The sequence below is a fragment of the Ahaetulla prasina genome, chromosome 4 (genome assembly GCF_028640845.1).
Source record: "Ahaetulla prasina isolate Xishuangbanna chromosome 4, ASM2864084v1, whole genome shotgun sequence".
Lineage (NCBI taxonomy): Eukaryota > Metazoa > Chordata > Lepidosauria > Squamata > Colubridae > Ahaetulla > Ahaetulla prasina.
The window spans coordinates 53,125,830-53,151,652 of NC_080542.1; the positions used below are offsets into that span (position 1 = coordinate 53,125,830).

The 25,823-nt window shown below is 41.4% G+C and overlaps 1 protein-coding gene across 4 annotated transcripts in view; it reads right to left on the reverse strand.

Annotated features, from left to right (window-relative positions):
* ACE (angiotensin I converting enzyme) overlaps nucleotides 1–25,591 on the reverse strand; it is a 53,279-nt gene extending 27,688 nt beyond the window's left edge. Inside the window, exons 1-7 of one of the 4 annotated variants that reach the window (XM_058183281.1) lie at nucleotides 25,251–25,591; nucleotides 16,065–16,232; nucleotides 13,398–13,491; nucleotides 10,185–10,328; nucleotides 3,868–4,059; nucleotides 1,597–1,694; nucleotides 651–823 (exon numbers count right to left, since the gene is read on the reverse strand). In XM_058183281.1, coding sequence (XP_058039264.1) covers nucleotides 651–823; nucleotides 1,597–1,694; nucleotides 3,868–4,059; nucleotides 10,185–10,328; nucleotides 13,398–13,491; nucleotides 16,065–16,232; nucleotides 25,251–25,466 — 1,085 coding nt within the window. In that variant the 5' untranslated portion in view covers nucleotides 25,467–25,591. Of the gene's footprint in view, nucleotides 1–650; nucleotides 845–1,596; nucleotides 1,695–3,867; nucleotides 4,060–10,184; nucleotides 10,329–13,397; nucleotides 13,492–16,064; nucleotides 16,233–25,250 lie in introns of those variants that run through there. The other 3 variants (XM_058183284.1, XM_058183282.1, XM_058183283.1) reach the window with 3 other exon arrangements.
* Nucleotides 25,592–25,823: the final 232 nt, after the last annotated feature.

Sequence of the window (25,823 nt, forward strand, 5' to 3'; positions counted from 1 at the left end):
TAGCATGTTACCTTCCATATATGGTTATATTTCCAAGAAATGAATATTGGGGAACTGATACCAGACATTGGGGGAGGCAACACCATATGTTTGTTCCGATACCAAACTTCAGTTAGAGCGTGACAGGGGAATATGGTTATCTAAGCTCAGCATATTTATGGGTGTATCTTGGCCGGGCCGTTGTCATACATCAAGCTGAGAAAGCAGTTTCCTTGATATAGCGGACAAGACATTTCCTTTCACAGGGGAATAGGTGTATGCAGCCCACCTTACTCTGACGATCCCAGCCAAAGTTGCCTAATAGCAGCCTAGAACCTCTAAACTCAGCTGGGATCGCCAGAGGAGCCTTTTAAAACCTTTTGTTTTAACAACCTCTTCAGCCGAAGAGGTTGTTTAAAAAAAACTTTTAAAGGGTTCTGATGATCCTTGCTCAGCCACGCAATCATCAGAGGTGTTTTTTTTTTTACTTTTAAAAGCCTTTTTTTGGCTGAAGAAAAGATGCTTTTAAAAGTAAAAAAAACCTCTGATGATCAGAGAACCGGTTCGGGGGCGTGGCTAGCCAGCCATTACTACCGGTTCTCTAAACACCAGCAGATTTTTACTACCGGTTCTTCAGAACTGGAGCAAACTGGGAGCAACCCACTACTGACCTGAAGTCTTTGCGATTGTAGAAGTCCCATGCTGATGCATGGCACACCACCTCCCGCCCATCTGTCGGTTTCTCCAGCATGGATTTCTTCCAGAATTCAAGTGGCATTTCAAACATGCCAAGCGACGTGAAGAAGTCCTCCGACACCCGGAACATGTGTGTTACATTCCAGTTCTAGGAAAGGCAAGGACCCATCTGAAGCATTAGATAGCACAAATGTGTTGGAAATTGTTCTTAGGGATTGATCCTGGGTCACTCAAGTATTCTCAGAATAAATTATACAGGCATATGTTGCTTGAGCTTTAGAATGTCATGGAGAACTATTGTTTAGGAAAAAAGAGTTACAGAGTTGGACAGAGGAAAGCATAGTTAAGGATTTGAAGGAGACAGCCTACTTGTCTTCTGCACTATGAGATGAAAGTTGCCACATATCTTGGGTCTTGAGGATAAATACTGCTATATTTGTCTCTTTTGAATAGTTGTGTCAAGAAATGAAATGAAAGACTGTACCCTCAATGTATTATTAAAGACAAGAATGTAGATGAATATCACCATTACTCCTGTATGTAATCTTGGACGGTCCTTCTGAAAATTTAACATGAAATTCAGACCTTGAAATGAAGAAACTGGAGCTAAATACATCTGGGAATTATGTAGAGAAGCAGCACTGAAAAGTGTCTATAGCACAGAAAGCTGCACTGGAAGAATTCCATGGAGAGCTGTGGTTCATTTATGCACTTTAGACACACCTACCTGGCTTATCACTTTTTGATGTTATGTTGAGCAGATTAGTATATATTTATTATTCCAATTCTTGCTCAGAGAACAAATAATCATCTCACTGCTGGATGAAAAGGTATCACTAGCAATATTTGTGTATATGGGCATTTCTGCTAACTGCTGCAGCTAAAGGGAATGGAATAAAACCATAACACTAATGTCCTTACTTTCTGTTTCATGGTATTGGTAACATCTAGATGTGGCTTATTTGCAAAAGGCACCATCATGTCGTAAATGTTGTTCCATTGCTGGGCCCACATGTTACCTGCAGGGGGCAAAGCAGCACTGTTTAGCTGAATAAAACCAACAGCTTGAAGGGGGAAGGAATGACTATTACATAAAATTAGAGAGAAAGTATTATTCGGCACAGAGTCTAGAGGGGAACAGCCAATAGAATAAGAGTCAAAGGAGGCACTATGTTAATTCGATGAATCCATGTGACAGTTTGGTTATATAAACAACAGCCAGAGGGAAGCTTAGCAGCCTCTGGACAAAATGCACAACTAGGAAGAAGATAAACTCTTCCTCTTGTTACTGTAGTTTCAATGAGAAGTATTGAAATTCCAACGCTCATAGGACCTCTTTATTTAGAAACTCTTTACATGTGAACATTGGCATGTAAAACATGTGTCAGTTTCCACAGAGACTGAATAACTATATAATTCAGGCTCCTAGCCTTTCCCCCATGTTATTCCAATGCATCTTCTCCATTGGCTGTAGTAAGTTTGTGAATCCTAGAAAGGAGATTAAAATATTCATAGAGTGGCATAAATATTCCTTCCTTCCTTCCTTCCTTCCTTCCTTCCTTCCTTCCTTCCTTCCTTCCTTCCTTCCTTCCTTCCGCCTTTATATTATCTACACAACAACCTTGTTCACAGTCACTCATGGTTTAATAATTTCCTGTCTGGATTATTGCGGTGTGGTTTACATGAAATACCACAAAGAAGTTACAACTGATCCAGAATGCAGCAACACATTTCCTATGATATACCAATACAAGTACTAATAAAGGAGCTCAGGGTTGACATAAAGGGTCCTTGGTGCTCTCTGAGCTTGCTTGTTTTCTTGCAGATGCTGATGATGTTACCTAGTTTGGGTAATAAAACAAGAAGACAAGCAAGCTCAGAGAGCATCAAGGATTCACCAATACAAGTGTTCATAGATTCACCCATATTATACCTCTATTGCTTGAGTTGCATTGAAAACTGGCATCGGTTTCCTTTCAGGTTCAATTCAAGGTGCTTGTTTTAAAAAGCTCTATATGACACAGGACCTGGTTACTTGAAGGTCCGCCTCTCTCTAAGAACATCTGTCGATTCTATTGAATCAGATAGGATAGGCAAGCTTCAAGTCCCTTTGCTAAAATTCTGCCACTTAGTGGGATTTTGGAAGCATGCCTCATCCATAGCTGTCCCTATCTTATGGAACACCCTTCCCCAGTAATTTGGCAGGCCCCCATCCTGTAGCCTTTCAGAAAGCCATCAAGAATTGATTTTTTTGTGGAGATGTTGGAATAGGACAGAATTGAAAAGAATAGAAAGAATGAAATGAGGATAATTGGAGGTTACCCAGGGAATCCTAAGGGGAGAATTTATTTTATCATGTTACTATTTCATTTGTTGTGGTTATGTTTTATAATTACTGATTTTATTCCTGTTGTGAGTCACCCAATTCGTTTAAAATGGGCAGCCATACAAATCTAATAAATCAACTAACCAATCTGTGATTGGGCTGAAAGAGGGTGACTGTGAGTCAGTCAGTCAGCTTTTCATGCCTAAACAAGGATTGGCATCCCAATTTCCAGTCCAATGCTACATCAGACTCAGTAGCGGGTTTCAAAGCCCGGCGCTACGGGTTCGGTATCGGTAGCGCACGGGTGCGGGGATTCACTTCATGAGCGCATGGCACTTTGATAAAGTCTGGGTGGGTGGGCAGAGCCTCCCACCACTGCTGCTACCGGTTCACCCAAAATGACGCAAACTGGGAGCAACCCACCACTGGCCAGACTGGTTCTTTTCAATCTCTTATATTTTAACATTTCTATTTGTATTTTTCTTCCCATCAAAACATGGTATTCTTTAAAGAAAGCTTATCATGATTTCCATTATCACCATTCAACATACCAACAGATAATAGGAGTTAAAGTCTAACCCATTAGGAAGACACTAATTTAGCAAGATTGCTCTCCAATGCCCCAAAATATGTGACTGAAATCCAAGCATTTTGCTGCCAAAATTTGGAAAATTGATTTCAGGTTGTGTTTGTTATTTGAGTTTAAAAGTAAAAATAAGACTGGTTTCCTCCCAGAGGTCTCTCATTCAAGTCAGCCTACATCCATTCCAAAAATTGCCCACTGTTAATATAGAATACGGTGGGATATTCCCAATTCTTCCCCGCCTGATCCCAGCTCTATTATACGCACACAAACTTTTTTTTACCCAATAAGTGAGCAGGAATAGGGCCTTTCAGGTTTATGTATTTAGAGCCATATTGGTCATATAGTTTCCTTCTGACATATGCGTGGAGATTCAGATAGAGAGGTTCCAATTGTTTATAAAGTTGCTCTAGATCTTCCTTAAATGTTGGTGAATCATACCAGGAGCGCCAATAAGCCCCAGTATCTTGGAATCCTAAATGTAAAAACAATAGAGCATGAATACAGTTCTTACAAAACAAACAAGCTCTTTAAATGATCCATAATTATTCTACAATTACAGAACATAGTTGTGAACAACCCATTTCCTAGACTTTTCTGCACCAATTATAATATAATTGAACCAGTCCAATTCTGAAGCCAAAAAATGTCCAGTTCTGAATCCAAAGACAGGGTTTTCCCCCCCAAATATTTATAAATGTACTTGTAGTAGGTGTAGGAGGAGGAGTTGCCAAACTGCAGAGAGAGAAGATAAAAAGAGGAAACAGCCTAAAATTCCTATATAGCTACTAATGAACTAAATCAAATGCTGTTGACTGTTATTTAATTCCAAGCAATATGTTTAGCAATAATCTAGTTGATTATTATATATAATTATTATTATTATAAAATTATTATATAGTTAATTGGACCTTCAGATGTGGACCTGGTCTGTTGCACCTGACATTAGGCTCTTGAGAATGAACAGGTTAACAAGTCAACCTCAGTATATCAATAATTTCTTATGCTGGCAACAGTCTTACCAGTCTTCTACCGACTAGAAGATATACTTTCTTCTGCGCATGCGTGTTATGGCGGCGTTTTGAAATCTTGCGGAGACGGCGGCTGGAAGTCATTGGGCCGCGATGCCGTTCTGCCGCTCGCCCAGCTGCTTGCTCTCTGGCCCCGGTCTTGTGATCTTTCCGGCCGCCAAGAGCGAGGTCTTTGGGCCTCATTGAACTCTCGGCTGCCGAGTACGGAGCCGGAGTTTGCTTACAAGCAGCGAACGGCAGCGGCCATGTTGGGGGGGGTACGAGGAGACGCCCGGCATGATTCAGCAGTTTTCCGGCCGTTTTTGGCCGCAGATACCAACGGATACCAACAAAGGATACCAACAAAGGCTGAGGAGCGTCCCGAACACCGATGGAGGGCGTCGATGGTGGTATGCCGGACACCGGGTGTTTGGGTCGCTATTAACTTTGGTTGCTGGGACGGGGCTTGTATGGGCACGAACATCGCTCCCCCCTCCCTTCATGGACTGGAACATCGTTTTCTCCCCAATGCTGACTTTTGCTATGGCCTGCCAATATACCGCAACTGCCATCAGCGGCTTACCTCTCTCTGAGTTGCTCTTTCCATCAGCGACTGAGAGGTGGCTTGGCCTGGACAATTTTAACAGCGGCATAGCGGCACACTGGGGCCATATTGGGCCCAGAGGCATAATCTGCCGACTTAGTGGTGGAGGCATGGACGGCGTGAGGGCACTGGCAGTGTCGTTTCAATTATCGTACTGCACGGGTCTTTGTCCCGTGATGGTGCGTTGCCAGGAATTCGAGGGAGATCTTTTTATCCTTGTGGTCCCATGGACTCCTACGGACTAGGACCCACATGGTTGACTATCTAATGTTGGGCCTTGGCAATCAATGGATATGACGGTAACATCTTCGACGGCTAAGGATGGACATTTTCCCGCAATTATATGGACTATTTCTCCATGAGATATTCATTTGCCGAACTACTACGACTGCGAGGTTCCCCCGCCTCGCAGGAATGGCCCTCCAAGCTATCGAGGGCTTACCTTAACGAAGGGTCTTGGGACCCAGAGAGGTGGCATGCGGCCAAGAAGAATTTGTGGGGTTTTTTAAATAGTTTTTTAAATAAGGGTTTTTTAAGGGGGGGGAGGGATTTGACGGGTGGGGGTGAGAACCCGTCAGGGAGGGATCCAGCCCCTGTGCTAGTTCGCGACACTACTCCATCTGGTCCGAAGGCAGGGGGGGAGGGCGTTGTTCCAGGACTAGAGGGTTGTTCGATCTGTACTGTAAGTGGGAGAGGCAGATATGGCGGGGGGGGGGGCGTATCGAGAGTTGGGAGCACGTGTTCGATGTCTGAAAGCGATCACGTGCTCCGGCCCCTCAGTCCCTACCCGTTCCTCGGGCGGCCATGATCCTCAGAGCTTGGATCTTCGGCTGATGTTATGTAATGCCCGGTCCGTGGTTAATAAGGCTCCCCTGATTTGCGACCTTATTCAGGGGGAGTCCGCGGACCTCATGGGCATTACGGAGATCTGGTTGGGCCCAGAGGGGGGGGGTTCCCCTTGTTGAGATGTGTCCTCCAGGTTTTCGAGAATTTCATCAGCTGAGGGCCCAAGGTAGGGGTGGGGGGGTGGCGGTTGTTATTAAGGAAGATCTAGAGCCGAGGGAGGCCACTGTTCCTCAGATTGCCGGCTGTGAATCCCTCTATGTGCGGTGGGGCCATAGGAATCAGTTGGGCTTGGTGATCGCGTACCTGGCTCCTTGCTGCGTGACCACAGCCCTGCCTGAGCTGTTGGAGGTACTTGCCGCTGTGGCGGTTGAGACCCCCAGACTTATTGGCATGGGGGATTTCAATCTGCCATCAGTTGGCTTGTTATCAACGGCAGCTCGGGAGTTCCAGGCTTCCATGATGGCCTTGGACCTGATTCAAGTAAATGATGGCCCTACGCACATGGGGGGAGGCACGCTGGATCTGATTTATATCTCTGGACAGTGGTTAAATGATCTGGTATTAGATGATTTAGTAACAGAACCAATATCATGGTCCGATCATTTTCTCCTTCGCCTAGACTTCCGAACCGCCACTCACCATCGCAGGGAGACGGAACCTACACGTTGGTTCCGTCCCAGGTGCCTGATGGACCCTGAGAGGTTCCTGACGGAGCTTGGGCCATTCCCTGAGGACCTGGCCCGTGGCACGACTGAGGAACTGGTCGTGGCCTGGGAACAGGCCGCGGCTGGGGCTTTGGACCATGTTGCGCCTTTGCGGTCTCTGACCCGGCGCAGATCTCGCCCGGCCCCTTGGTTCTCTGAGGGACTGAGGGAGATGAAACGCCGGAGAAGACGCCTAGAGAGCATCTGGAGGTCCAGTCGCTCCGAAGCTGATCGGACACTAGTTAGGTCCTATTCTAGGACCTACCTAGTGGCAATGAGGGAGGCGAGGCGTTCTTACACCTTCACCCTCATTGCGTCGGCAGATAACCGCCTGGCCGCCCTGTTTCGGGTGACCCGCTCCCTCCTTCACCAGGAGGTGCGGGATGACCCTTTGCAGGGACGAGCCGAGGAGTTTAGTGGTTATCTATACGATAAAATCGCTCAGCTCCGGGACGGTCTGGACCGAAATTGGGATGATCCAAGCGAGGGAGAGGAGGCACGTCTTGTTGAGTCCGTTTGGGATGAGTTTGACCCTGTGGCTCCCGAGGACGTGGACAGGTTGTTGGGGAGGCTTCACGCCACGACATGTTTACTGGACCCGTGCCCTTCCTGGCTGGTACTGGCCACTCAGGAGGTGACACGAGGCTGGCTCCAGAGGATTATCAACGCTTCTTTGTTGGAAGGGGTTTTCCCTGCCGCCTTGAAAGAGGCGGTGGTGAGACCCCTCCTTAAGAAGCCCTCCCTGGACCCAGCTATTTTGGGTAATTATCGTCCAGTCTCCAACCTTCGCTTTGTTGCGAAGGTTGTAGAGAGTGCTGTGGCGCGACAGCTACCCCAATACCTGGATGAAGATGCCTATCTAGACCCGTTCCAGTCCGGCTTCCGACCCGGATACAGCACGGAGACAGCTTTGGTCGCATTGGTGGATGATCTCTGGAGGGCCAGGGACAGGGGTTATTCCTCTGCCCTGGTCCTATTAGACCTCTCAGCGGCTTTTGATACCATCGACCATGGTATCTTGCTGCGCCGGTTGGAGGGATTGGGAGTGGGAGGCACCGTGCATCGGTGGTTCTCCTCCTATCTCTCCGACCGGTCGCAGATGGTGTTGACAGGGGGGCAGAGGTCGACCGCGAGGTGCCTCACTTGTGGGGTCCCGCAGGGGTCGATTCTCTCGCCCCTGCTGTTCAACATCTATATGAAGCCGTTGGGTGAGATCATCAGTGGCTTCGGGGTGAGATACCAGCAGTACGCTGATGACACCCAGCTGTACTTTTCCACCCCGGGCCACCCCAATGAAGTTGTTGAAGTGCTGTCCCAGTGTTTGGAGGCCGTACGGGTCTGGATGGGGAGAAACAGGCTCAAACTTAATCCCTCCAAGACGGAGTGGCTGTGGATGCCGGCATCCCGATTCAGCCAGCTGCAGCTGCGGCTGACTGTTGGAGGCGAGTTACTGGCCCCAAAGGATAGGGTGCGCAACTTAGGTGTCCTCCTGGATGATCGGCTGTCGCTTGAAGATCATTTGACGGCCGTCTCCAGGAGGGCCTTCCACCAGGTTCGCCTGGTTCGGCAGTTGCGCCCCTTCCTTGATCGGGATGCCCTGTGCACGGTCACTCATGCGCTCGTTACCTCTCGCTTGGATTATTGTAATGCTCTCTACATGGGGCTCCCCTTGAAGTGCACTCGGAGGCTTCAGTTAGTCCAGAATGCAGCTGCGCGGGTGCTAGAGGAAGCTACGCGTAGCTCCCACGTAACACCGCTCCTGCGCAGACTGCACTGGCTGCCTGTGGCCTTTTGAGTGCACTTTAAGGTGTTGGTTACGACCTTTAAAGCGCTCCATGGCTTAGGGCCTGGGTACTTACGGGACCGCCTGCTGTTACCACATGCCTCCCACCGACCCGTACGCTCTCACAGAGAGGGACTTCTCAGGGTGCCGTCCGCCAAACAATGTCGGCTGGCGGCCCCCAGGGGTCTGGCTTCTCTGTGGGGGCTCCCACACTCTGGAACGAGCTTCCTTCGAGCTTACGCCAAATACCTGACCTTCGGACATTCCGTCGCGAACTGAAGACACACCTTTTTATTCGCGCGGGGCTAGGTTGAATTGAATTTTAATTTTAAATTTTGTAAATTTGATTAATTTTAAATGGGGTTTTTAGTTCTTGGCATATTTTAATTTTTTTCAGGCTAATTTTAAAATAAGTTTTTTAAATTGCATTTTAATTTGTACATTGTATGTTTTATCTTGCCTGTACACCGCCCTGAGTCCTTCGGGAGAAGGGCGGTATAAAAATCAAATAAATAAAAATAAAATAAATAAAATAAATACCAACTTTGGGTAGTTTCCCATATGACTCTGATATGGTACATTTGATCCCTTTTATTATAGTGATCAGGGTCAAGCACTTGATCACATGTATGCCATATTCTTGAATACTTTTGAAAGGAATGCAAAGATGTTGGGACTAAAAACACAACATATATATTGATCAAAAATGGTTAATTCATAATAACTTCATTTCGGAATGGCAATGGACGGAAAATAAAACATGACAATTCATTTAAAAAATGTAAGAGTAAAGTCCATGAAGGTGGGTTAGATTTATGGAGGGTTAGGCGCAGGGGTGAAATGCTATCTGTTCAGGCCAGTTCACCAAAAAATGCTACTGGTTCACCAAACCGGTAGTAAAAAAATGCTTAAAAAGTAAAATAAAAAATAGTTCTGATGATTAGCTGAGCAACGCGCTATTGTCAGCACTTTTTTTTACTTTTTAAGCATTTTTTACTACTGATTCTCCAGAACCAGTAGTCAAAAATGCTTTAAAAAGTAAAAAAAAAAAAGTTCCGATGATCATGTGTTACTCAACTGATCATCTGAACTTTTTTTTTTACTTTTAAAGCATTTTTTTACTATTGGTTCGGGCAAATTGGTAGTAAAAATGGTTTAAAAAAGTAAAAAAAATGATTCCGATGATCGCATGGCACAGCTGTGATCGTTGGAACCTCTTTTTTTACTTTTTAAAGGCATTTTTACTACCTATTCACCCAAACCGGTAGTACAAAATGTTTTTTAAAAGGTTTTAAAAAGGTTCCCAATATTTTGGACCACAGCTGATTTACCCCCCCCCCTTCACTGTTCTACTTACTTTCCCAAGCCTCCTTTTGGTGCATACTGCACATGCGTGCACAGCACACATTTGGTGTGAATTGTGCATGCATGCGCACAACACGCATTTGGTGTGCAGCGCATGCATGCATGGCCAGAGAACTGGTAGCAAACTGGTTCAGATTTCACCACTGGTTATATGGTAATATGCCTCTTTCTCAATCACATTAAGGTTTCTTAGTTTGAATTAAAAATGCTTCAATTGTTTGACTGAAGGCAGATTTTCAATCCAGGTAACATTGATCCCATTCCCTGTCTATGTTTTTAACATCTCACCATCCATTCTATAGGCTTCATTGCTCAGTGAAACGAATTTCTCATACTTGGATCTCAGAGGATTGCCGGCGGAATTATGCCACCCTTCCCAGGCATAAAGCAACTTCCTGTAACTACGAGAAGTGGCCATAATTTCTGAAATATCTGAGGAGCATGGAAAAAGAAGAGGCATAAAAGAAATCATTAGAAGATCATACAACTGAACAAAATCCAAGAAACATCAAAAAGTCATCTGTATTTGCACTAACTTTTCTACATATCTATCTACATAAAGAAAAGACCCATTTGACAGTCTGTGGGTCAGACTGGTAAGACAGTCTGTTATTAACACAGCTGCCTGCAATTACTGCAGGTTCTAGTCCCAGCAGGCCCAAGGTTGACTCAGCCTTCCATCCTTTATAAGGTAGGTAAAATGAGGACCCAGATTGTTGGGGGCAATAAATTGACTTTGTATATAACTATACAAATAGGATGAAGACTATTGCTAACATAGTGTAAGCCGCCCTGAGTCTTCGGAGAAGGGCGGGATATAAATGCAAATAAAAAAAATGTAGTTTACTTGTATCATTAAATAATCCCATCACGCTAGAGTTTGAAGACTTGAAGAAAGGCACTATTCTTCTAAAGAGGTATAAAGCAACAGCCTTCTAGCTGAACCCGTGCTGCACAGCTGATAAGAATTGGATTCAGAAGGTCTTTCCTCTTCAGGAAGCAATATTTTTAAACATCATGGTTGTAGTGACTCGTATTCCAGAGACTCTTGTGGCTATTAGATCAAAACCATCGTTACTTTTTGAATCTAGTGTCTACATCCTCATCACTGATGTCATTTCACTAACTCTAGCTGTTTTCTTTCTACATGTTTCTAAGTAAGTGCTACTTGAAGTTTGGGATCCTGATAAAATATACTGAGAAATAACATAGCAATATGAAACATTACTGAACATAAGCAAGGGGTGCATCAAGTGCTTGTAATCTTACAAGCCTTTTTAGAAAATCCCACCTATATCTGCTCTGGCAAACTATGTGTGCTAATGTACCAATTATGTATTAATAGAACAACAATGACAGGTAAGCAGCTTTCTTCCCTACCTTAAATACTAGAGGTTGCTATCAGAAAATTGTTAGAGAAGTTACATGGATAGAAAGAAGGACTGTTATTGTTTCAAAACAATTGGGATTATATTTCAGACATGAGGCAAATAGCTGGGAGAAAAGTGCAGAAAAATGCAGTGAGACAGATCTGCAGATCTGTACACCGGGAAAACAAAACAAGCACTTCATGAGCGCATGGCACTACATAGGAGAACAAACCCATCAGGACAAGATTCAGCAGTTCCTCTGCATTTGAAAGACAAAGACAGCAAAGTCCACATTCTGGCTAGAGAGGACTGCTGGTTTGAAAAAGGGTTCAAAGAGGCATTAAAGAGGCCATCTACAGGTACTCCTCAATTTACACAGTTCATTTAGTGACTGCTCAAAGTTACCACAGCAATGTAAAATGTGACTTATGGTGGTTTTTCACACTTATGGCCATTGCAGCATTCCTTTGGTCTTGTGATCAAAATTTGGATGCTTTGCAACTAGTTCATATTTATGACGGTTGCAGTGTCCTGGGATCATGTAATTAGTTTTTGCCACCTTCTGACAAGCAAAGTCAATGGGGAAGCCACTTAATAACTGTGTTACTAAGTTAACAACTTCAGTGATTCACTCCAACTGTGGCAAGAAAGGTCACAAAATGGGGCAAAACTCACTTAACAAATGTTTCACTTAGCAACATAAATTTTGGGCTCAATTGTGGTCGTGAGTCATAGACTATCTGTATATTAAAATTGAACAGGCTTCTCTCCACAGAGGGGGAGGATACGACACCACCTGCCCCATGTGTCTGTCTCCAACATGAGCTGTTGCAGTCCCATGAATGTTCCACACCCATTTACACTCTGATTCACATGACTCTGATATAGTTTCAGAGAACTATTGACCAACCCTCAGAATGCTAATGACCAGATGACTGCAAAGAATACAAATCTTTCCATTCCCCACTATTCAGTCAGAACTGAAGAAGCTTCTTGGATGAGAAGCAAAACATTCCCAAGGAAAAAACCAAGGAAGTCCTGTTGTCTTTTAGGAAAGCACCTTTGGGACAATAATGATTCAGATGATTAAGTATTTCCATAGAAAGTAAAAAAAAAAGAAAAAGGGGGGGGGTCTCTTTCTATTCTCTAATTTTATTTGTTATTGATGTTTTTTTACAGTAGATATTAGTTGATTCAAAAACAGAGACTAGGGTTTCCAAATTAGAAAATACTAATTGAATGGAATGCAATGGAAAATCTATTTTCTAACAGTATGCTAGCTTTAAAAACATTAGCATAGTTACTTTTGAGTAATTGTAAGGACAGATTCAGTTCATAGCAAAATAAATGATTGAAACTCAAGAGAGGAGCTAGTTTATAAGATTACAAATTAGACTGCCCAATTTCTATTCTCCAATTTTTCTTTGGTGCATTTATTTCATTCTTAAAGAATAATATCACAAAACTGCATTTTGCTAAGTAGCATGATAATAACACATTATTTTTAAGTATTTTTGCATGTGGATAGTCCTCATGACTGATATTGGGACCAGCAACTCTGTCATTAAGCATCATGGTGCTCAAGAGAAACACCATGAGATTGTACCCAGCTTATATTAGATCCTCTGTGATACTTAAGCAAATCACCCATGATTGTTAAGGACAATGTCACATGACCATGACTTGCAGATTACTGCTGGTTTCCCCATTGTCTTTGCTTGTTGGGAGCCAGCTGTTGAAGACTACAAATAGTGATCATGTAATCACATGACATTGTAACTGTTATAAATGCACAATAGTTGCCAAGGTCTCAAATCAAGAACATGTGACTTCAGGATACTGCAATGGCTGCAAGTCTGAAAACAGGTTGTATATCTACTTTTTTAATGCCATTGTAAATTTAAAAAGTCAACGAACAAGGCAATTGGTAAGGAGTATCTTCATGTAAAATGTTATGTAATTAAAACATATAGGTTCACTATTGGCAGTCTCAGAAGCCATAACCTACTATAAATTAATTTTACATTCATATCCATGTATTAGGATGCTCTCAGGGTTCAGAAAACAATAGAAAGCATGCAAAACACCTGCAAAGAATGAGCTGAGCTAATGTAGAGAAGGAAGTACATACCTGGCTCTAAAGCCCAGCAGGAGGAGGTCTGGTTTGGTAGACAAACCTTGGCAGTGGAGTAGATGCTGTCCATCTCACTTAGAATAGTATTATACTGAAATTAGCATTAAAAAGCACACGTTTGAATAACAATCTAAATTTACAACATGTATATTCACACTATATAGTCTATAGCCATGATGGCAAACCTATGGCACGCATGCCACAGGTGGCACATGTAGCCATATCAGTGGGCACATGAGCTCAACTCTGGCGTGCATGCTTGTGCCGGCCAGCTGATTTTCGGGTCTTCTGGGCCCACCAGAAGTAGGGATACAGGCTGTTTCCTGCCTCCAGAGGGCCTGGGTGGTTGTGGGGAAGGCCCATTTTTCTCTCTTACCTGGCTCCAGAGCCTCTCTAGGAGTCTTGAGGGGGTGAAAACTACCTTTCTCACCCCCAGACCCTCTGGAGGCCAGAAACAGCCCATTTACCAATTTCTGGTTGGACAGGAAGTGACTTTTTTGCTGTCCCCAGCCTCCAGAGCCTCTTTAGGAGTCTCTGGAGGCTGGCGACAGCAAAAAATATCACTTCCTGAAGTTGGTAAACAGGCCATTTCTGGACTCCGGAGGGCCTGGAGGGGTATAAGGCAGTTTTCGCCCTACCAAGACTCATAGAGAGGCTTTTCTCTCTGGTGAGAGAGAAAAACTGGCCTACTGGGCCATTACGTGCCAGGAGCAGAGGGGGGCACATAGAATTATGGGTGGGGGCATGTGCGCACACGACACCCACCTCAGCACCCCCTCCTGGCATGTGATGGCAAAAAGATTAGGTCTATAGGCATCCTATAGCATAGATATTGTACCTCCATAGGAACCTGGCAAGTTACCTGCCCCTGTTGAACTTTTGGTAATTATTTTTATTTTAAATATGTAATTAAAAAGTGACACAATAAAGCAACAAGCTTCCAGCATTGGTTTTATTCATTCTTACATAATAGAAATTGTAAGCAACTACCACTGCGTACTGCTTTGATATATTGGTTAAGGTATCAGGCAAGAAGCTGGGAGACAGTGATTTCTAGTCCTGCCTTAGGCACAAAGCTGGATGAGTTACTTTAGGCTAGTCTCTCTCTCTGTCAGCCCTAGGAAGATGGCAATGGCAAGTCAATTCTGAAATCTTGCCAAGAAAACTGCAGAAACTTGACTAATATGTCAGAAATCAAGATGGGAGTTGAAGACACCAAATATATATCACCCAGAATTTTCTGAGATAGTAGCTAGATAGATTAGATGGAGGGAGGGAGGGAGGGAAGGAGGGAGGGAGGGAGGGAGAGAGAGAGAGAGAGAGAGAGAGAGAGAGAGAGATGGAAAATATCTTTCAAGGACAAAAGATTTTCTGAAAAAACTAGGTTTTAAAGATCTCAAGAACAAGCCGTTTGCAAAAGAAGAATGTTCTGGATTATTTAACAACACTTGATTACCCTAGAGAACATTTTGTAATTTGAATATTGAAATAAGGAAGGAAGGAAGATTTTAAAGCTTGAAATAAATGTAAAAGGGCAGCTGGAACAGGGAAGTAAAATAATATAAAATGGCTTTTTCCTCATAGAAATAAGTAACTTGGAACATATGGACAAAGAATTGTACTGAAAGAATCTGAAAAGGTGAAGATGCATACCAAATTGGCCATTACAATGAAGGGGCAAAAAGAGTGATCACCCAAAAATAAGTTACAGCGAGGGCAGCACCAGGAAAAGAATGTCAGCTTCTGGTGAAGGCAAATGTCTAGAAAGTTACTGGAGAAAATTATTATGAAGGGAAGCTAATTTCTGGTTGAGCACTGGTTTGAAAGAGAAGGGAGGCAATAAAAACAATTAAATGACAGAGGGAGGTGATTGCACAGGCCACAAAGAACACAAATGGGCTCTGAGGGGAGAAAAGGACAATTTAGTTGATCAGTGGGAGACCATTCAGTCCTCCAGCTGTATACTTTTTTGTAAGCTTTGTCTTTCAGTTAGAAATATAGTAAGTGAGGTAGTATTATATTATTTAGCTAGATGGATTATTTAGCATATGGTCTCCCACAATCTTTTTAATGCCCTCAGCGCAAAATCAGAACTCTTATCTATATTGATATTATTTGGTTTGTGTATATGTATATGGTTTTACGTCAATCTTGACTCCTGGCAACTTCGTGAACACTATATATATTTTTTCTAAGCAACACTTTAGAAGCGGTTTGCCATTATTTTTCTGAGTTGACATCCTGACATCTTTTTTATTTGTTTTTATCAAACAAACAATGTGTCACTGGGAATGCCTGCAACATGGAGCATAAACCAAACCCCCCCCCCCAAGTGCAGCTTCCTTCTTGTGTAAGGACTCGAGTCAGAAATAAAATAATGTGTCAGACTTCTTTAGCTAATTAGTCTTCAAATATATGAGAATGCTTCCCTCATAACCACTCAATACAGCCAAGACTGGAGTATGTTATTGTGAATATTACCTACCGGTATGTACTTTCAGAATCCTTCATTTTATTTATCCTCTCAACATTTCCCCCTCCATCATTGTTTGGAATTGATCTTATCTAAAATTATCTAAGGATCATCTCTCCCTTAGCCTAGAATCTTTTTTTCCCATTGCCGCCTCAGAATTCATCCACTCTTTCTAAAATACTGATTCTTACCTCTTCCCGTTTCTGTTGTGGTAAATTGGAAGGACCCAAGGTCTGAATGGAGCTGATTATTTTTTTAAGTTGGGGATCAGTAAAGTTCTCCCAGATGTCACCATAATTCTCCTTAGCTTTTTTCCCCCAAAGTTCTGTGAATTCTTGCTCCTTCAAAGAAGCTGCTATCTGTAACAGGAGAGGAAGACAAAGACATTTGGTACATATGTTGAACTTTATTTCTTTTTTCCATAGTACATGGTTGGAGAAGTTGTTGAATCACTTTTAGGACTATGAAAGAGTAAGTTGCATGCCTAGTGGTGGGTTGCCTCCAGTTCGAACCGGTTCTATAGAACCGGTAGTAAAAACGGCGGGAGGCTCCATCCACTAACCCAAAAATCATCAAAACTCTTCTGCGCACGCTCAGAAGTTCGCGGGCACAATGCGAATCGGTAGTAAAGGTAAATAGAACTCACCTCTGTGCATGCCGCTGATAAGAAAGAATGCCTTAAATATACTTTAGTGTTTTAAACATCTAGGCTTTTTCACAAGGGTTTGTGAAAATTTGGCAGCAAATACTAAAGAGCATTTAGCTCTTTACAGCCATCGGGATGACAAGGCAAAAAAGCAAACCACAACTCAGAACGGGCTTAATTAAAAGACAGTAAGGGACTGATTATTTTGGAACTTATTGAAGTTTTATTTATAAATGATTCATTTTTATCTCTAACGTTCCTATTAATAGGTGACAAGACCACATTACCTTATTTTAATTAGCAATCAGAATACTGAATGCTGGTGTTAAATTAATCTATCAATTAAAATCAATGGCTTGTATGTGTAGTTAGCATAAAATTGGATATATTGCCTTGAAACGGTTTAAATCCCACATCGATATGAACTGTCTGTAATGCCTGAGCCAAACCCACAGAGCAAAATAAGGCATGTCCTGTATTAAAGCCATAATCTGAAAGAACATGAGATGAGCCTGAAGTGTTCCCTAATGTAGCATTCTGGGTCAGACTACTGAAAAAGAAGGATAACTGGGTTTTCTGATTTGGAGTCCAGAAGAATCTCCAGCTGGAAATTTTGAGTGATCACAACTTATGTAACTGGCTCACCCATTATATAATGCCCACATGATTAAATAATGATATGCAAACATGGCGAAGGCAGCTGGAGCGGAGCAAATACTCCAAGGTAATTTATTAAAGTGACCCAAGAGCCACGTTTTTGTAGTGGAAGACAACCCCTCAAGGCTAACAGCCAATCTGATGGAACACAGAGAACCTTTTACAACTAAGAATGAATCAGTCACAAAGTCACTTCTCTGCAAATATTAAGCAAAGTAATGTATCTCAACATTCTGTCTCTGGATATATTTTCACTTAAAGTATGTGGAACACAAGATCTTTTTGGTATAGGTGGGGATACTATTTTCTCCTTAAAAAGGAAAAAGATCTTTTAATAGCTCCTCCTCTCATTAAAACAATTTACCAAAGACTTACCTATATCTAAGGAAATTAGACAAAAAAAGTGTGTGGGGGGGAATACTTTGAGGATGAAAAATTCCTCAGTTGGGGACTTCTATTGCTGTAACCATTTCTATAAATATATATTTTAAAGTCTTATCTCACACAGACATTTTATGGGATATAATTTCTTCGAATTCCTGTACCATCTCAATACAGCAAGCTATTCATAAAAATAGGTCTTTGGATGATTCCAGCAATTTCCAATATATAATTAAAGACATTTTACATAGATAATCTCATGGAAGTAATTGGTCTTCTTGCGGCATATAAATTAATCCTAAAGTAATACATAGTTTTCTTCTTTTTTAATATTTCCAACCTGTTCTAGCTGGATTTGAGTGTGTTGGGACACAATGCTCTTAAGAAATACTACATGGATTGCTTTTCTCATTCATTTTATTCATTGAAAATTACAAACTATAGTAATCCACTGCTTTTCTACTTCTGGTAATCTGTTATGAAGTGAATCTAGCCAAATCATTGTCCCAAAAAGCAAAGCACCTGGAGCAAGAATAATTATCAAGTAGAAACTCCATTAAATTCACATCAATGAAATTAGTAATTGCATCATGACATAATAATAACTAATAGTTTAGCAGAGTGATTGGGAAATAGTGAAAACATTCTGAAGAAGGCAATTGCAAAATTTCTTTGGAAATAAAAATACATGGATGTGCCTATGAAGCTGTCAACCAGTTGTTGAATTTGGTCAATTAGATTAGTAAATTTGGTAAATTCTAAATGTTTGTGCTTTCAGTTTCCATTGATCCAAGCCAATGTGGACAGTGGAAAGGGATTCTGAAAACAGTAGCCTAAACCAGGGGTCTCCAACCTTGGTCCCTTTAAGACTTGTGGACTTCAACTCCCAGAGTCCCTCAGCCAGCAAAGCTGGCTGAGGAACTCTGAGAGCTGAAGTCCACAAGTCTTAAAGGGACCAAGGTTGGAGACCCCTGGCCTAAACCATCTAGACAGCACCAGATTGTTTATCCCTGCTCTGGTCCATCCATAGCAGATGTACAAGAATTAAGATGGCATAGCAATTTCAGCTCTAGAGAAAACTCCAAGTAAGGAACTTTTTCTGGTGAAATCTAAAATTACTCTAATATTCTTTCTAGTGTGAATCCTTAGGTAAAGTTCCTTAGTATCTATTAGGGCAGGGGTGTCAAACTCACAGCATCATGTTTTCATCATGTGAAATGTCACGACTTTCCCTCATTCACTAAAATGGGGGTAAGCATGGCCAGCTCATGACGCATCCGTCCCATGGCTGCAAATTTGACACACCTGCATTAGGGTGTCATCATCACACACGCAAATCAGCCACCAACAGGTACATAGAGATGGAAAACATCTATATACCCTTCAAAAGAGACAAAAAGCCAAAAAGAAAACAAAAGGTCCAAACATCTTCTCACCGGCAATCAAACCCAGATGAGCAGAGTTTAACACTAAAATTAGACCAATAATAAGAAGTGAATAGTACATCAATCAAGCAGCTACCAACTTAGGCGAACAAGCTAAAGCAAGCAGCAGCCTAATCAAGGAACCACCAAGATCATCCACACTAAGATTGACTGGTCTCTTCCACAACAATGATTTTACCTAATTTGGTAATGAAACGTCTACATGAAAACAACCGAGCTCAGAGAGCACTAAGGACCCCACAGTTCAACCTGTAATATTCTCTTCTATCAGTATCTCATATTTCTTACCATTGGGTGGGCTCTTAATGCTTCAAAATCAGACTTGAGATAGCTCTCTGAAAGGGGAGGGTACCAATGCAGATTGCTAATCATTATTGTTAGATTCAGTATCAGGAATTGGATTCTATTTTTCAGTTGATAGAGCAGTGGATCAGATAGCTTCCACCTTCTCTAGCTAACCATTGGTTTCATTACTGGATTTTCCCTTCGGTTTTATCCTCTCTGCCAGAAACCCATGAAGAGGTAATACATTTCTAAAACATTTTGTTCTGATTTGCAGTGTTGTTGGCAAATGTTAAATCAAATTCCTCTTTATAGATATTGACTCTCAGGTGATTCTCTCATGAATCCTCAAAAATAAGCAATTATCTTCCACCCAACTCTTCCTAGTTGCCATTTTTTAGCTTTCGCTAATGCTGTCTGTATGAAGTATATCTCAGAATTGAGTCCCAAAACGTCCTGTTTGTTGAAGGAAACGTTTTCAATGAAAATGTTCCTACTGTAATTCTATTAAATGAAATTAGATAAAAGGTAAAGGTTCCCCTCGCACATACATGCTAGTCAATCCTGACTCTAGGGGGCGGTGCTCATCTCCGATTCAAAGCCGATAAGCCAGCGCTGTCCAAAGATATCTCCGTGGTCATGTGGCCAGCATGACTCAACGCCAAAGGCGCACGGAACACTGTTACCTTCCCACCAAAGGTGGTCCCTATTTTTTCTCCTTGCATTTTTACGTGCTTTCGAAACTGCTAGGTTGGCAGAAGCTGGGACAAGTAACGGGAGCTCACCCCATTACGTGGCAGCACTAGGGATTCAAACCGCTGAGCTGCCGACCTTTTGATCGATAAGCTCAACGTCCTAGCCCCTGAGCCACTGCGTCCCTACCTAAATGAAATTAGGAATGCAAAAATGTTGCATTTAACTAGGAAAAAATCAATGAACCACTGATTGATTTCTTCTATGAAGCTACTTCTATACTCTTTACATTTGACATTTGGATTAGAACTCTAGTTCTGTACAGAATATGCCTATTTCAAGATTAAATCTATAGTATATGCTAAATAATTTAACAACATTCAAAACCTTTAAGGAGGTACAAAAAAAAAGATCAGATCAGAGGAATTGGAGAGTTATTCTCAAATTAATTACTCCTAGTTCTTAAATCTTTCTGGAAATACAGGACAGAGTGAAACTGTTTACAGCTATGCAAGCATAAATAATATGCAAAGTATCCTCTAGACTATTCTGATTTTTGTTTAAAAAAACATTGAAATAGAGGACAATCTGCAAACTTCCTGAGTAAGGCAGATTCTATCAATAGATATTAGAATACTAGGTTATCTGACCAAACTGTAAACAAAGCTGAATTTGTCAATGTTAGGCAATAATTAACCATCATTAGTTGAAAACTGGAGCATTATTTTTACCTTCTTTTTGCATCTATATGATACAAGGAAAATAGTAAAGGAAGTGCAGGTATGTGCATTTATTTCAACCAAGCATAATAGGAAAAATTACATTTATTGGCCCCAGTTAAAGGTGCATTCAATGAATTCGATGTGGAATGTACTTTTGGACTAAAATACTATCCTGCTTCTATGCCAAGAAAAGCTAAATTGTACAAAACACACTTGCTTATATTGGCTTGCTGATTTTGCCTTATATAGGGAGAAAAACAAGAGTACTGTCATATTATGGCTATAAAAACTAGGTGTCTGTATTTTATTATATACCAGGTATACCACAAACATTTTTTTAACTTTTTCTGTTGGATTAAGTCCCAACGAGACAAAAAAAAAAGAATCTGAGATGGAGAGAAAGAATATCCTGGAGTTAAGTGGAACCATTTGGGTTTCAGTTCCATTTAACTTAGCTAGGTTGAGGGGGACTGCCATCTGAATGTGTACCTAATCCATCTCATACCCAACATATTTCAGTCTTGTTTTAGCATTCAATTTCAAAACAGTTTATTAGATTGTGCTCTTTTGATTGTACATGTATAATACAGAAAACAGAGGCAAGGAAGCAAAACAGGGCATATGATACAGGAAACAGCAACTGTATGTCTCTTTGCTTGACAGCCCAAGTGTCACTTTTCAAAACATACTCAAGTAGGAAAAAATCGTAGGGATAAATATAACCTGGTATTATGTCATATGTTGAAAGAAGTAATACGGAGTACGGGATAAGCAAATCAAAGAATCAAGAAATTGCTTGCAGAATCGTTCAACTGTCCCTCCTCTTTTAGCCTAGATAATCTGTTTGTATTTTAGGTAGCATCATTTTAAGTCATCTATGTATGCAGGTGAAATTATACATACAACCACATGCAAAATAAGCATTGTTTGTTCATCTAGGAGACAATGTGCTTTTGTTGTCTTTTATTCTTTACTGCTTCTTATTACTGCTGAAACACCACATTTCTGAACACCAGATCAGAAAGGCACTCTGGCTAGGCAGCCCACCAGCCCTTGCTCTAATTTGGAAATATATGGATAGTCTACAAATTGATCTTCAGTTTTTAAGCCTTTTTTAAAAATTCTCCATGTTTTTGATACTAAGATTTTTGCTGTGGATTAATATTTATGATAACTAATTTATGTATCCCATTTAAAACACATTGCAGCCACAATTTATCATTGTTAGGCTTAACTGATTACGTAAGCACGTTTTTTAAAATTTCTTTCCAGAAATCATTAAATTAATTTGGACCCTATGTTTAAAGTGTTTGTCCTCTGGGTAAATTATAGATAACACAGTTCACACAATTAAGGAAAATAAAATTTCTAGCCATTTTAAAGGAAAACTGTGTCTAAATTTAAAGTTCTTATTTTAGAAACATTGCTGATTGTCTTTCACCATGTTCTGGCACACTTTTTTTAGTTGTTAATGCTAAAAAGGGTTAAAAAAAACTACTTTTATATATTTAGAATCAGTCAAATTGAAACATGATAAAAATTGTTATTTTTAAATAAATACTGAAGCAGTATTTATTTAATACTGAAGCAGAATCGCCAGCATTTAAATCCCACCATTTCTGTCCTCAGTTGTGCAAAACTCACCAGTGGTCCCTGTATTATCCAACAACTACACAACCCAGCTGTTCCATTAGTTAAGGTAAGAAGTAAAGGAGTCCCTGGGGGTTTTACTCCATTAGCCGTAGCCGATTTTTAGGGGCAGTGCTCATCTCCTTCTCTTTAAACCAGCACTGTCTGAAGATGTTTCCATGGTTATGTGTCCAGCATGACATGATCATGCACTGCAAAGCATACAATGGAATACGGAACACTGTTAACTTCCCACCGGAGTGATATCTATTTATCTACTTGCATTTACATGCTTTCAAACTGCTAGGTTTGCAAGAGCTGAGACAAATGATGGGAGTTCACTCCGTCACACAGTGATAGGACTCAAATCACTGGAGTGTAGATCTTTGGCAGCATATTTTAAAACACTGAGCCACTGTGCCTCCCATCCATTAGTTAACCCTAGTGATAATTCAACTGCATTTCTACCACAACATCACTGAAGAAGGGCTATCTCTAATCAATCCTTGACTACCAACTTTTTTTTCTTTTGCATTCCTGCAACATTACATCCTTTATTCATGTACAAATTTTACATAGTAATGTCTGGAAAGGGGACAGGTGAGAGAATAAATCTCTAAAGTCTGCTTAGCAAAACAGCCTAAATTACTTGTCTAGCTGCAATCTCACCCTATAGAACAGTGGCCTCCAACTTTTTAGGCCTCGGGGACTGGTTTCTGTGGAGAAAGGTTTTTCCGTGGATCAGAGGGGACGTGGTTTTGTGTGCTGCCTGCATCCCGCAGATGGGGCTTTGCTGGTTTGCATGGCTCAGCTGCTGACATGCTGCAGACTGGTGCTGGCCCACGGACTGGGGTTGGAGATCCCTGCTATAGAAAATCCAATCCACATTTTATTTTATTTTATTTTATTTTATCTTTAAGCCTTTTAACTTTGCTACTAAAATACATCTTCAATGGTGAGCTATTAAATAACTGCAGAATATTTTGTGAAACTCAAATTAGAAGCAGTCACTTGCTTCTTGTAAATATAATTGGACTAACATCTCCTTCACTTTACATAAAAAGAGAAATGTTAGTCAGTAATTCCTAGTGGCTCCTGGACTACATTCTAGATGCCCAGAATTAATTGCCACCCAGCAGTAGAACAATCTACTGCTCTGCTTAATACTTAAGCTCATTTATTGACATCCAATATTCAACACCAAGTTATGATGTTGAATTGTGAGAACTGAAGTGAGACAGATAGGGTATCTCTAGATACACTTATCTATTTTGGAAGAATAAGATCTGTAAATAAAAAAAAATCCATTAGCACACAACAAAGCACACAAGACAGTGGGAATATTATTTTTCTATTGCCATAGCTTCCTTCTGCCTATCCCTTCTTAAATCTCTCTAAATTGGCCCATGTGAATATATAGAAAACATAACTTCAGTTTTTAAGACTATGAGCTTGCTTTTTCATCTGCAAGCATTTCATTGGCAAGATAGGTAATATCCAGTCCAAGAAGTCTAAGGGGCTTCTTGGTTCTTTATATGTAGTACAATAGCTTGTCCTGCTTAATTGGGATAGTGTTTCTTTCTTTATTGTTTCTATTTATCTGGTGTTTATCTGGTCCTTGGGTATTGGATATATAATGTGAATGGATACGTTAGGGGTGTTTGTTCATTTCCTTTGAATTTGGTGATAGTTTTTAAAAAATAGTTTTAGATGGTTTATATTAAAACTTATTTCGTGATAAAATGAGTTTATCTGGTGCTGATCTTTGGGTATTGGTTGTCAGGTGTATAATGAGAGTGGATGTGCTGATGGGTCTTTTATTCCTTTCCTTGATCTTTGGCTGAATCATTTTTTAATTTATTTATTTTTTTGTAAATTAAGCTTATCTCATGAGGGAGTGAGAGGATAACAAAAATCTTGTATCCACTTTCCCTATTCCAGAGTTCATGCTTTTTCTGGCAATCTTGTTGTACTTTTCTAAACTACAAAGATCCCAATATATGTATGCCTATTTCTACAGGAGAGTTGATCTATTCCTCTGTTTTGATTCTCCTATTTGTAGATATTTTGTTGTTTAAATTTACAGTTTAGAAACTATCTAACCTGTGGCCATGAAAACAGCAGTGAGTTAAAATTAAATATAGGGTCATTTTTGTTCCTGTCAGTTAACTGATTTACTGGTTTTTATAATTCTAACATTTTCATTCCTTCATTGCTTTATTCGGAGCTCAAGGAAGGGAGAAAGAAGCATTAAAGCTTCTTTTGAAGCAGTTAGATGCTATTTGGGCAGAGATATTAATGTCTGAAGGTGAGCTAACTCATGGAAGTTCGGTGATAAGGTGATTCTGAATTTCTCATAAAATTGCTAAAGTTAAGATCACTTATATTTTGCTGTTTTATCTGGTATGTTTTTTTGTTTTATTATTTTATTAATTTTAAAATACCTTTTATTACTTTGCTATCTGCTCTGAGAAAGCTTCACAGAAGTAGGATATAAATTATGTAAATGAGCGAAGTTAAGTCACCTTAAGCAAACTGCTTTCTTAGTTTAAAAATGGAAGACTAACATGCTTAGAGGCCAGAAAGGACTTCCAATTACACAACCACTATTGCACTAATAGGTAAAGTGCTAAGGATTTGGGAAGAACCAAATGCACATGTAGACATTTAGCCTCCCCACCAAATCCGAGGCTCTATAAGAGGAAGGAGAGATCTCTCTTATGACCTTTTGAATGACAAAAGCGACAAGTGAGAAAATGGGCTGAGTAATATCAGAAGAAAAGTCGTATTGGAGAGGCTACGGAGAGCTTCTCCCTCCCCGTTGTCGCCCCCGATCCAGCCCGGTCCTGTCCTGCCCTTCATAGGACAACAGGAGCCAGCTGGGAGACAGAGGCAGGTCAGGAGCGAGCTCTGCTTGCTTACCTGCAGCTGAGCGTTGTGGTTTGTCAGGTCGGTGTTGTAATTCCAGCTGGCGTTGACGCTTTCGAAGAACACAGTTTCCCCGGTAGTGTTATAATCGTTTGCGAACAGCTTGGCTCCTTCCTCGGTCTTGTTGCGATCAGGAGGCATCAGGGAGGCTTCCAAGGCGAATGCCACCCCAACGCAGATCGCAAGGAAAAAACCCGCCACCGGAGGCATCTTGGCAGGAGGCGCAGAACTGTCCCTGCGAGCACCAGGTTATAAACGCCGCTCTCCCCTCAGACCCTGCCCACGGCGCCTCCCCGCGCTTAGGAGATAAACTGGAAGGCTGGCTCTGCTTTCGGTTGCCCTGCCCGTCTTTCAGCAGAGACTCTGAAACTGTAACCGTCATACCAGCGGCGGCGGCGGCGGCAAATCACCCGCTGAAAGGACAGCCCCTTGTCTTGCTCAAGTCCACTCAGCGGGAGGGGGTGAAGGGGGAAAAAAGCAACATCTCGCACTTTCATGGAAAAGGGAAAACCAAGGACTATGGTCAGGCGGGAATCAGCAGAAGCTTAATGGGCAGTTGGGAAGACT